The sequence below is a fragment of the Monopterus albus genome, unplaced genomic scaffold (assembly GCF_001952655.1).
Source record: "Monopterus albus unplaced genomic scaffold, M_albus_1.0 scaffold28.1, whole genome shotgun sequence".
In the NCBI taxonomy this organism is placed as follows: Eukaryota; Metazoa; Chordata; class Actinopteri; order Synbranchiformes; family Synbranchidae; genus Monopterus; species Monopterus albus.
The window spans coordinates 3,600,454-3,613,257 of record NW_018127908.1 but is presented as its reverse complement, the minus strand read 5'-3'; the positions used below and the strand labels follow the sequence as shown (position 1 = coordinate 3,613,257).

At 39.3% G+C, this 12,804-nt stretch overlaps 1 protein-coding gene across 1 annotated transcript in view; it reads left to right on the top strand.

Moving 5' to 3' along the window:
• Positions 1-12,804, top strand: part of cacna1eb (calcium channel, voltage-dependent, R type, alpha 1E subunit b) — a 48,648-nt gene that overhangs the window by 31,076 nt on the left and 4,768 nt on the right. Inside the window, exons 22-43 of the mRNA XM_020595874.1 lie at positions 447-718; positions 950-1,082; positions 1,197-1,326; positions 4,163-4,222; positions 4,377-4,483; positions 4,982-4,993; positions 5,805-5,901; positions 6,013-6,173; positions 6,764-6,901; positions 7,002-7,203; positions 7,325-7,489; positions 8,053-8,163; positions 8,284-8,364; positions 8,600-8,719; positions 8,820-8,885; positions 9,239-9,330; positions 9,448-9,622; positions 9,709-9,836; positions 10,244-10,340; positions 10,589-10,694; positions 11,030-11,137; positions 11,223-11,323. Of these exons, the coding sequence (XP_020451530.1) occupies positions 447-718; positions 950-1,082; positions 1,197-1,326; positions 4,163-4,222; positions 4,377-4,483; positions 4,982-4,993; positions 5,805-5,901; positions 6,013-6,173; positions 6,764-6,901; positions 7,002-7,203; positions 7,325-7,489; positions 8,053-8,163; positions 8,284-8,364; positions 8,600-8,719; positions 8,820-8,885; positions 9,239-9,330; positions 9,448-9,622; positions 9,709-9,836; positions 10,244-10,340; positions 10,589-10,694; positions 11,030-11,137; positions 11,223-11,323 (2,662 nt within the window). The remainder of the gene's footprint in view (positions 1-446; positions 719-949; positions 1,083-1,196; positions 1,327-4,162; positions 4,223-4,376; positions 4,484-4,981; positions 4,994-5,804; positions 5,902-6,012; positions 6,174-6,763; positions 6,902-7,001; positions 7,204-7,324; positions 7,490-8,052; positions 8,164-8,283; positions 8,365-8,599; positions 8,720-8,819; positions 8,886-9,238; positions 9,331-9,447; positions 9,623-9,708; positions 9,837-10,243; positions 10,341-10,588; positions 10,695-11,029; positions 11,138-11,222; positions 11,324-12,804) is intronic.

Below are 12,804 nucleotides of genomic sequence, written 5' to 3'. Positions count from 1 at the left end.
ACATTCATCATCTAAGTCATGGATGATAGCGGACGGACCTACTGGGCATGAGAGGTCAGAGTCTGTAGAGGCTATGACCCCAGGGATCATAGCCTCTACAGTTCAAAACAACTACAGAGATGTGAAATAAGTATAAAGAGATTCTGATGATGGCGGTAGAAAAGACTGAAGTTATTATGGTTCATTCTGAGGGTGCTATGAATGTCTGTACTAAATTTCATGGTAATCCATCTAATAATTGTTGAGATGTATCAGTCTGGACATAAGTAGTGGATCGACAGTACACCGCCATCAATAAAACCACAGCATTAGTGTATAGAGATAACGAGGTAGGATCCTTTGTCAGGAGGAAATATCTGGGGACATTTCAGAAAAAGCATGAATAGATCTTTTGCACCGCACTTTCCACATGCTGCAGTGGTTTAATCTTGTCTTTCCCATTTCAGAGTTGTTGCGCCTGGTGCTGAGCCTCCTCAGTGTGAGCAGCTGCTGGACTGTGCCTGGTCGGAGCAGGGTGAAAGCGGGGACACAGACCAGTTTGAGCCCTTGTGCCAAAACATCCCAGTGGAGCCTGCTTTAGAGGCCACGGAATATAATGTGAGTGCCATTGAGTCTGAGAGCCGAATGGTCTCCATCAAACGTAAGAAGCCCAACCTGGAGGGAAGTGTGGCCATCGAAATGTCTGCACAACCGCTGCTGGAGCTCACACCCATGACAGGTAGCACTGTGCTCACTTCTCACTCCAGTCACACTCATTGACTGTGCAATATAAAGTGGGATTTAGAGTCAGCATCACTGTATCACTGTGTGTAGGTGTTTCTGACATCTGATAAGAGTGCCACACTTGTCCTTTTGTGATGAATCAGTTGTTATGGTGACTCGCATGATTCTCTGCCATGTACACCTAAAACAGTTTTTCTCTCAATTCTCGCAACTGTCTGGGGTTTAGCAAACAGCAAAGAGTTGGAGGCGTACCAGTCCGAGCAGAAAGAGAAAGAGGAGGACACGGAGGAGGAAGAACCTCCAGTTCCCCCCAAACCTGTTGCTCCAGACAGCATGTTCATCTTCAAGGCCTCAAACCCGTAAGAGGAAGTTACTGATTACCAAATGCAATGCTTTTTTCCTCTCGTTTTTGTCAGGTCTCTGTATGCACCCTGTAATCAACTAATAATGTCCTCCCCTTCATTTACCTGCAGTATCAGAAGGATCTGCCACTATGTGGTCAACATGCGCTACTTTGAGATGACCATCCTTCTTGTGATCGTGGCGAGCAGCATTGCACTGGCCGCTGAGGATCCTGTGTGTACCAATTCAGAAAGAAACAAGGTAAGATCAAAATGCATGCTGTTTTATAAAATCAAATTTCTAGGATGAATTAGTTTGATGTGTTAAACTGTAAAGGCCAGGGGAAACTCGAAACACACTGCTTTGTACAGCATGTCAACCACCTCTGCAGGACAAGGTGTGATAACCCATCTGTAACAAAGAAAGACAACTGTTCAAATGAGAACAACAGAGCATACTTTTGGAAAGTTTCACTCATTTCTTCATGTAAAAAGTGACAGAAGTAGTTGTGTGAGGATTTTAAAAAAGAGAGCTTGAGAGATGAGCTACATTCTGCATATTTCCTCTATAACAAAAACTGTCAGACAGGCGTGACAGGAGTGAGTTTCACATGCTGCTCAACCATACGTCATGCACTTTGAATTATACTGACACCTCAAGGATGCAGTAAATGTCTGAAGTGTCAACTGATTATTCAACAGTGTGAAACACTAGAGTATTATCCATCAGAACCGCTTGTCAGGTGGCTGAATATTTTTGGAAACCCCCTCTCCCCCATATCTTTCAGTGTTGACTGGAAGTTGGGGGAGATATCTAACAGTTTCTGTAACTTTCTGAAACTGATCAACTGAGATACAACACTAACCTGACCCTTAGATTAGAGTGATCCTGTTGCCTACAGATGTGCTGACCTGACATTGCTAAAGAGTAATCTAATTAAACTACCACTGAAGTTAGTTTCATTGTTGTTATAATACAGCAGATATGAAGTAACCTGTATGTATACTCTGTTACTGACATTTATCCTCAAGCAAAACATTTCAATCAGACTATAAAAGTGATTAAAACATGCCCTTATTTATGGTACAATACCAGTGATGAAGGCTCAGTGCAGCTCTTTCAGGTTTGATCTCAAGTTGACATAACACTGTGTCAGCAACATTGTGTCGTGACACATTCGGTCTCACGCACAAACGGTGAGAGTCATCAGTTTTGTCTGGGAAGTAGCTGTGTAGCTTGTTCTTCACAACTCAGTATGATGGAACGTGTCATGAGTAACCAAATAAGTGTACACTAGTTAAATTTGCACCGTGGGCATAACATGAGAGACACATGCAGGATTTCTAACACTAACATGAGAGACACATGCAGGATTTCTAACAACACTAAAAAGAACATATTTTTGGGGTGCTGAATGAGTTAAGAAAGCCACAGTTAAAGAGAAGAATCAGAATTTCTTGGTTCATCTGTTCAAGTTTAAAAAATCTGTTTGGCTCAATAATGAGGCCAGTTACCTAGAGCTACATCTGGACACTGCTTACATACAAACATACTGATTCATTCTGTGCTTCATATTGACTCATTCCTACAGTATAAAGGTTTATTTTGAGGCAGAGGCACCATTAAGATATAAGAGGCATGCCAACTGGAAGATAACATAATTGTTGCCTCTGACTGGATGGGACCAATGTGTTTTTATATACTGTACTATCACCATGGTACATGGGATGCAGGACATTATGTTGTCAACTGGCATCTGTGATTTAAGCTGTTTCACACATGAGCTCCGAAATCTCCACTCTGTGTCCGTAGAATCAGGCCTAGACTTTGTCCAGAGTTGCCCTTTCACACATGTAGCACACAACAGATAATAGTTTGTGTCAGATATGTTTTCACCTACTGGAAATTCTGTTTGGTTTATGCATGGGAGGCATGCCTGGGTAGAGCGCATAGGAGGTGGGACAAGATGTAGCCAGTTTGTAATTTGGTCATAAACAACCGAGTCTCTTGCCTTGTCTGACGATTCTGGTGCCGCTCTTAAGGACAGAGGTTCCAGAACAACGTCATGTCTCCAGTTTGATATTTTCATTACTGTCTTCATTGTAAATGATTGTTTTCCTTCACCATAGGATATTTGTGTTCTTCTGGTTTCACGCCTGTGATGATAGAACGTCAGCAACATGCCCACTAGCTCCATGTGAATACTCCGGACTATATGCTATTCTCACGTGGGCTCATTCTGGCTCAATCAGACCTTATGTGGACTTTGTACCAGGGAGCTGGCAGAGAAAAGTCCGCTTAATGTCCGGGTCAGCTGACTCAGGCATTTGTGTTCTTACATACAGCTTCCCAGGGTAATAGCTAGAGAATTTCAGGATTCCAGTGCATGTCTCTAAAGGGGGTTTAGTGATTCTGTTACTCTTTGACTCTGAAGTCATTTTCATTACTGGCTCCGTAAGTTTCTGTCTCTTTTAGTCTATAGACACATTCCTGATACACAGTAGAAACTTCATACAGGCACCCCTTATGGAGTAGATGATCTGGTTAGATTAATTAGGTAAAACTGATTTTCTTTTTCTCTGTTTGCATTAATGATGGCCAACTACATGTTACCTTGTTATGGAGATGAAAAAGTGACACACACCAGACAGAATTCACACTAGCTGTAGGGGACTTTTAAGTGAGCTGTTAACGGACACTTTTCTGCTAAAATACAGTGAACAAAGGAAATGGAGAAGCTACTGCAGCTTGAAAAATGGAAAGAAACAGTGGGTGTTAATGAAAGTGCTTTCACAAAGAACTTCAACTCTTAATAAAGATGTTTTATGTTCTCTTTGAAAGTTTAATTGGCAGACATATTCCACAGTTGCAGTTTGGCCGATGTCCGATGCTGTGTACATCAGTAATAAAATGTGTTGATTCTTTTGTACACTAACTACTAAAACAGTATAATGACTATTAATATGCAGCATATATGGTATAGAATCAGTATGGAGGTGAGTATGTGCAGCAAATGATGCAAAGTTGTAAAGTTGAGTATGTACACTCAAAAAACAATTTTTTAAACGTGTATTTTCTATGTTTGTACATTATCCAGGTCCTCCGTTATTTTGATTATGTCTTCACTGGAGTGTTCACTTTTGAAATGATCATTAAGGTGGGTAACTAAAAAAAAAAAAGCTTCTCCATTTTGACAAGAGCAATTACAGTTTAAAGAGTTTAACTCTGGATTTGCTTACGTAATTTTGGTCCCAGTGTGTATTTAACATTTAAAATGGCCCCGTGTGTTTTTGTGCACATTTGTCTCCTAGATGATAGACCAGGGTCTCATTCTGCACGACCGCTCTTATTTCCGAGACATGTGGAACATCTTGGACTTTATTGTGGTGGTGGGCGCTCTGATTGCCTTTGCTTTAACGTGAGTCACTTTGTAGTGCTGCCCGCTGATGACTAATGACTGACTGACTCACTGCAGCAAATCATTTTCTGAGCATACAGTATTGTTATAAACAAGCTTCCATCAAAGACACATTTTGAAACTTAAAAAAAATGCAGTCTGCTTCATTGACAAAATATGGAGACATGCAAGGTCCTATACAGACTAAATTGTCACCATGGTGCTTCCGCAAAGGGGAAAAGGTGGATTTCTTTGTAATTTGTGGGTTTACACATGGATGGAATATGTCATGACTGACGTTAAAAGCTTCTACAGAAGTGTTTTTTTCTGTCGTCTTTCCCAGTGTGAATGTGACGGATAACTAACTGAACCTTTTGTGCCTTTTGATGTACTGTATGTTAATTTATCTGTTGTGAATATAGCTGTGATCCTCGGAGCTTTGCTCACGGTGTGTCTCTCTTTATGCCTCAATTCTTTCTCTGTTGTTCCTGTGGATTGTATCACTATTGGTGCTACCAGGAATGTGATGGGGTAAAAAAAAATTCACACTAAATGTACAGTTCTCTCATAAGATTGTCATATATTTCTTTTATTTTTATGTTTCCCTTTTTATATTCAGTGACTTTTAGTTTGTCATTTAAACCTCACCAAGCTACAGAGCCCAATCAACATCAGGGGTATCATTTTTGATCATTTGGGCACATTAATACATGGTTACTACCCTCTAAAAAATCATTTTTACCCTCAAATGACCTAATGTGAGCCCTGTTTGCTTTTTGTTTTTATAGTAATTATGGCATTATTCCTTAAAATGAAATAAGACATGCCGTGTTAGCATCCAAAGCCCAAAATTTATCCATGTATCTTTGTTCAGGCCGAAGACACACAGAAGGAATATTATAATTTGACAATATAACTTCAATAGATTAACTACAGTATTTTGAGACCCACTCTACACTAAAACCCAGCTGCTAATCGATAATGATTTAATACTAGTAGCACAATTTGAAAGCATGATATTTTAAGGAATAACTTCATGATTTTGTTATAAATTCAAGGTAATGTATTATTCATTTTTGTGTATTAATAATTAATTCACGAGTACAAATTATAAAAATTGCCAAAAATGTTGCCTTTGACACTTGCTGGGCTCCATAGAGACACACTCAAGGTGAAGTTTTGTGTTTTGTTTTTGTTTTTGATATGCACTTGTGTTGACATTTTACTTTTAGTCTACTGTTTTTCTTTTTCACTGTTTTAAATGTGTCTATGCCATGTGTTCTTGTGTGTTTTGTTTAAATGTACAACCATGTTCCTAAGCGCTGTATTTCAATGTTAACAGGACCAACAAAGGCCGAGACATCAAGACAATAAAATCCCTCCGAGTTCTTAGAGTTCTGCGGCCTCTTAAAACCATCAAAAGACTTCCTAAACTTAAGGTATGATGTAAACAGCTGCAAACATTCTTCATCTTTTTAATCTTTGGTGTTATTTCACAAATCTCTGACAGATTATTGTTTTGCCGTCCTTCTTGTCATTCTCCCCTGCAGGCTGTTTTCGATTGTGTGGTCACATCTCTGAAGAACGTCTTCAACATCCTCATTGTGTACCAGCTCTTCATGTTCATCTTTGCTGTCATCGCAGTGCAGCTTTTTAAAGGGAAGTTCTTCTATTGCACTGACAGCTCCATGAATACAGAGAAAGAATGCCAGTAAGTGGATACACTGAGCCACTCTGATTCCATGTTTGCCTGTTCCTACATTATTGTCTGGAGAAAAAAAATACCAGAAAGTCCTCTTAATACATTGTCACTCAGTGAAAGTAAATGGCCATGCTAAACTCAAGTTGGTATCAGAAAAAGGGAGGTAACATAAAACCAGAATATGCAAATTGTTTTTTGACAAATCCTGAAGCTTTAAGCAAAAGTTTGATATTATTAAATAGACATATTGGTTACTAGCCAAAAGTTAGCCTGGCTATGTTTGAAGGTAACAAAATTCATATGGCAGCACCTTGAAAGTTCACTAATTTACACACCTATCATGTTTAATTAATACCAAAACACAAAAAAAAACTGAAGTGTAAAATGTTTGTTATATGTGGGGTAACATACCCAACTATGCTTATGCTTAAACTATGGAATAATCACAATGCAAAACTTCAGGCTCACCAGTCAGCACTATGATGGAAGGGTAACGTTTACATGTAACAAACACTGTAATTTCTTTCTCTTCACTAAAATGTCTGGCTTAATCGGTGAATAAAGTGAAACTGACCTCTGGGCATCTCTGGTCCCTACAGAGGCTATTACATTGACTACAGCAGAGACAAAAAGGAGGTGAAGAGGAGAGAGTGGAGGAGACACGAGTTTCACTATGACAATGTCTGCTGGGCTCTTCTCACACTTTTCACTGTCTCAACTGGAGAGGGATGGCCTCAGTAAGTGTGCTTGTAAAACCATCCAGAGAGTTTTTTGCATCCAAAATTGCTTTTGATTTTTTGTTTCACCAGTGGCTTTAACTGTCTTCTTTCCTGCTAGAGTCCTGCAGCACTCCACTGATGTAACAGAGGAGAACATGGGGCCGAGTCGGGGCAATCGAATGGAAATGTCCATTTTTTATGTGGTCTACTTTGTGGTCTTCCCGTTCTTCTTTGTCAACATCTTCGTGGCTCTGATCATCATCACCTTCCAGGAGCAAGGTGACAAAATGATTCATGAGTGCAGTCTGGAGAAGAACGAGGTGTGGACCTGTGAATCATATGCAGAGACACAACCACATGCAGATAGATTCACACATATTCATGTAAGTGAAGACTATCCTCAGTTCTGTTTCTCTGTTTTGTGAAATTTCTCTCCATCAGAGGGCTTGCATCGACTTTACCATCAGCGCCAAGCCAATGACCCGCTACATGCCCCAGAACAGACAAACGTTCCAGTACAGACTGTGGCACTTTGTGGCATCGCCCTCGTTTGAGTACACAGTGCTCGTTATGATCGCCCTTAACACTGTGGTCCTCATGATGAAGGTAAAGTAACAGTAGTGGAAAAGTACTAGAATATATGATTTTTTCACTAGAGGTTGTGAATTGCAGTCGACATGTAAAATGAACTTTCTTTCACTTAAAGATTCAGTTGACTTAAAGATAAGCAAAACATGACGTAACTATTTTGTACATTTATTTTCTTCAGCGTGTGGTTATGATCTGTACTTAAAGGTACAGTTTGTAACTTAAGGTAGCACTAGCATGAAAATGTAAATCAGTCCACTCTGCTCTGCCCAGCACTCCCTCTCCCTGCTCCACTATGCACTGCTACAATCTGCTCTGATCTGCCACGCTCTGCCCAGCTCTTCAGATATTTGTCATTATGAAGTTAAAAGAAATGAGAATCCAACAAAACTTACTGAACAAGCAGAAAAATCTGATTGTTAGAGAAGACAATCCTGCTCAAAACATTTTAGAAGTTAATGTCTCTGCACTGCTGCCAGTGGTGTTCAATGAGTCTGGCTCACAGGGGGCTTCGATATTTAAAATTTTGTGCTTAAATTTTACATTAACCTTCTGGCTTTCTCTCTGTTTTTCCCCATCAGTACCACTCAGCCCCAACAGCTTACGATACAGTCCTAAAACACCTGAACACAGCCTTCACTGTCCTCTTCTCCATGGAGTGCATACTCAAGATTATGGCATTTGGTTTTGTGGTGAGTATTATTACAAGAAGGTTAATCAGAGAGAGGAGCGATTCAGATCACATCTTGATGAACCAATCTGGAATTTGTCTATGCTTAGTAAAATTATTAGCAAATTTTCTTTCCCGGCAGAACTACTTTCGAGATACTTGGAATATTTTTGATTTCATCACTGTTCTTGGCAGCATCACAGAGATAATTGTGGATTTACAGGTAAGACACTGCCAAGACACCATTCATTTTCACAGTGCTGTGACCCTGAAAATAAGACTCAGATCGCCAGCTTCAAATGCTGCAGTTTTTTCTTTCCAAGTTTGCTTGTGTGTTACGATCCCTGCCTCTAGACACAACTTAAGTCATGTTGTGATGAATTCCACCATCTGTGTTTCACATCCTGTCTCTCTCTCTTGTGTCACCCTCTCTCCAACCATTTGTGCGTCTGTCGCAGTCGGTTAACACCATCAACATGAGCTTCCTGAAGCTTTTCCGAACAGCCAGGTTGATCAAGCTGCTGAGACAGGGTTACACCATCCGTATTTTGCTGTGGACCTTCGTACAGTCATTTAAGGTCAGTCATTTTATAATGTAGTATCTTGTAATTTTCAGGCAATATAACAAATTGAAATTCTTGCCTTTTATAACAAATTCTACTGTTTCTTCTCCCACAGGCTCTTCCTTATGTCTGTCTTCTCATCGCTATGCTTTTCTTCATATACGCCATAATTGGAATGCAGGTATCCTTTGACTGTGGTTCTCAGTTGAAGTCTGCTCATTTTCTTGAAGAAGCTAATAGTTATTCCCTGAGCCAAAATCAAAATGTTCATATGCTTATTAAAAAGTACTTTACTAATGCAAACAGTGTGACTCTTGATGGTTATGTGTGGTATTGATTAGATTGGGTTGCATTAGAGTTAGCTTGGTTTTATCTGTTTGATTTGTTTTGCTTTTTCATTTGCATCTTCCTTGTGATTTTATTTGCACATTTTTATGTGCAAGATAAGCAACTGCTATGGTGAAAGCTAATGGGGATTTAATAATATAAACCAAAAATAAAAATTATTTTACTGAAGTAATGCTTTTTCTGCAGGTGTTTGGAAACATCAAGCTGAATGATGAGAGTCATATCAACCAGCACAACAATTTTAAGACATTTTTCTATGCGCTGATGCTTCTGTTCAGGTGGGCTTATCAAAAATATTCTTGTACCCTGATGAATACTTAAGCAAATGTTCAGTTTCATTTAAATCAATAATCTTTTGATGTCAGCGAAGTGTTTGTTCATGTTTAAACCACCAGGAGTGCGACAGGAGAGTCCTGGCAGGAGATCATGCTTTCCTGTCTATCAGGTCAGGAGTGTGAACCAGACCCCTCCATTGCCCCCCTCACTATGTCTCCAGACCACGAGGGAGGCTGTGGCACCGACTTTGCTTACTGTTACTTCGTCTCATTTATTTTCTTCAGCTCCTTCCTGGTCAGGACTCGAATAAAATGCAGTAATTTTCCTGCAGCAGCTCTTTCTATTGTCCTTTAAATCTTACTTCATGTCTTTTTTTTTAGATGCTAAACCTGTTTGTGGCTGTAATTATGGATAACTTTGAGTACCTGACACGAGACTCCTCAATCCTGGGTCCCCATCACCTGGATGAGTTTGTCCGCATCTGGGGAGAGTATGATCGTTTGGCATGGTGAGAACTGAACTTATTACTGCCGCATTTTTACGTATTCAGATTTGGTTTGTTCCAAGCAGACCTGATCATTTCTCATGTTCTGTCTTTATCCAGCAGAGGGCAGCCAAAGGGCGTGAAATGTTCAAAACCTTAACGCTTCAGTGCAATGAGCACACATGTGTAGCACAAGTTGGCTTTCATCACGTCCAAAGGCACACATGCATAGGGTTTACCATGCAAATGTGAAGTAGAAGAAGGCATTATTGCCAAACAAGCAGCCTATTTTACAACTAGAAGTTGCTGTTTGTCTTGATCTGTTCTGGATCTTAGTTACTTTTCATTAACCTCTCCACTTTCTGCTTCTATTTCTCTTTTACTCTTTCATTGACGTCCCTTCACTTTTCACCTATGTTTTTGCTCTGAAGTGGTCGCATCCACTACACGGCCATGTATGAGATGTTAACACACATGTCACCACCCTTGGGCCTGGGCAAAAAGTGTCCTGCCAAGATCGCCTATAAGGTATTGAAAACATGAGCAATCATATCATGATAAATCCAGAATGTTCTTAGATGTATGTATAAAGAGACCAAATAATTGTATGATATGAACTTACAGAGTGATGTTCATGCTTAATATTCATGTTAATTGTTTGAGGAGGGGGCTGGTGATATACTGTAAGACTGTTCTCCTCCTTGCTTCTATTCACAATAGGATGTGTATCAGGTGAATGAATGCCTTGCATTCTCTTTGTTTCTTGTCTCTCTCAGAGGTTGGTGTTGATGAACATGCCTGTGGATGAGGACATGACTGTACACTTCACCTCCACTTTGATGTCACTCATCCGCACAGCTTTGGACATCAAAATCGCTCGAGGTCAGGGTCACTGACAAGCATGTTGCAAGCATGTTAAAGATGTAAAAAAAGTTATTTTCATGATCATTTATCTGCTGATTAGTTGTTGTTGTTTTATTAAATTTTGGTCTATAAAAAAATTGTCCATTAGCAGATTCCTAAAGGCAAAGATGGCATCATCAAATTGCTTATTTAATTTGACTACCAGTCCAGAACTAAAACAAATTGTCAGTTTACTACCATATAACAGAAAGAAATGCAGCAAATTTGAATCGACTGGGTAATCATTTCAGTTTTAGTGATATCACTATAACATTTTATTTGACAAAGTGACTGAACTTTAATGTTTGTGACAGGTGGAGAGGACCGTGTTGCTCTGGATACTGAACTACAGAAAGAGATCAGTATCATTTGGCCTTATTTGCCGCAGAAGAACTTGGACCTACTGGTACCTATCAACAAAGGTCTGGCTCTAACTATGGAGGAAATACTCAATGTAATACTGAGGGACAAACAATAATAGTTAATGTAATGTTTCTGTCCTCACAGATACAGACATGACAGTGGGAAAGATCTACGCTTCAATGATGATAATGGACTACTTCAAACAGAACAAAGCCAAGAAGCTCAGGCAACAGCTAGAAGCTCAGGTCAACTTCTTACCTTGTATCTTCTTTTTATAATTGTGTCTTCTTATTGGCAACCAAATTTAAAGAATGAGGCTGGTCATTTTGCTATATTAATAGTATTTTCAGCAATATTCATACAGAAACTAAAACCGACAATGAATTGCCTCTACTCATGGTTAATGTCTGTGAGCTATTGGTCCTGGATTAATCTGTTTCTCCATGCAATAGTTCTCCACTGTTGTTCAAAAACAATTAAAAACACACCAGGGAACCACACCGCTGCATTGGGTGACACGTATGTTCATTATAAAACCTGACTATGTTGCCCCAAAGTCTCTGACCAGCCATAGTTTCCTGAAGTTAGTATGAGTCAACTGTGCATCTGCGAGATCTTGTGTGAACTCTCAGCTTTGTTTACATTCTGCTAGCCTGTCAGGCTCAGGTCTAGGGTTTACTAATGAAGAAACATGTCGCCCAGTGCAGCGGTGTGTTTCACTGATGTATTTTTAATCACATTGACATACTGATGTACATTAATCGTGAGTAGAAGCAATTCATTGTAGGTTATACAGAGATGTATGGGGAGTGTTATAAAGACTGTTAATATAAAAATGACCGGCCTTATCCTTTAACACCCTGTTTTACAATTATATTATTGAAGAATATATGAATATTCATATAATCATTCACAAGCTAAAACAGTGGGCTGGGGTCTCTGCTGATTCTTCTCATATTTATCTGGCAGATCCTTCAGTGCTACAATTGGCAGTTCCTTTTCATCCTTAGCTTCCATTCCATGTGGAGTTCCTAAAAGTTCTATACTCAACCTTGTACAGCTCTCAATTTATATGCTCCCATTAGATTACACTGCCAAAAAACAAAACATTTCTTTCCATTGCTATGCAGATAATAGAGAGGTCAATCCTGCTCAAAACCTTTTAGAAGCTAATATCTCTGATCTACTGCCAATGAGTCTGGGTCACAGGAGGCTTTGACATATTGTAGCTTTAAATTGAAAGAAAAATGAAAACATATATAGGAGGAAAAGAAAGAAAAATGTACAACCTCACAGCAGTTTCTATTATCTTACATCATAACAAGACAGCCATGTCCACCGTCACATGCGATCTGCTATCATTTCCTCTTAAGAGCACTGTGGCACAGTTTGATCAGTTATATAGAAAAACAAAATAAAAGGATTAGATTGGAGGTTACTTCATCTTATTATTTAAGATATGATTTAAAAATGAGGCAAAACATAGACAGAGAGAAGAAAACTGAACAAATAAAAAGCACTCTAGCAAAGCAGTGATCAAGTGCCATTTAGCCTGCCATATGCAGAACTGGGAATTATTTCATCTGCTTTTACCAGATATGCGTCTTTCTTGCACTGTACAAATTCCTAAATCAAATCAAATCAATTATATTTGTATAGCACCAAATCACAACAAAAGTAATCTCAGGACACTTTACAAAGTAAGGTCTAGACCTTACTGTTATCA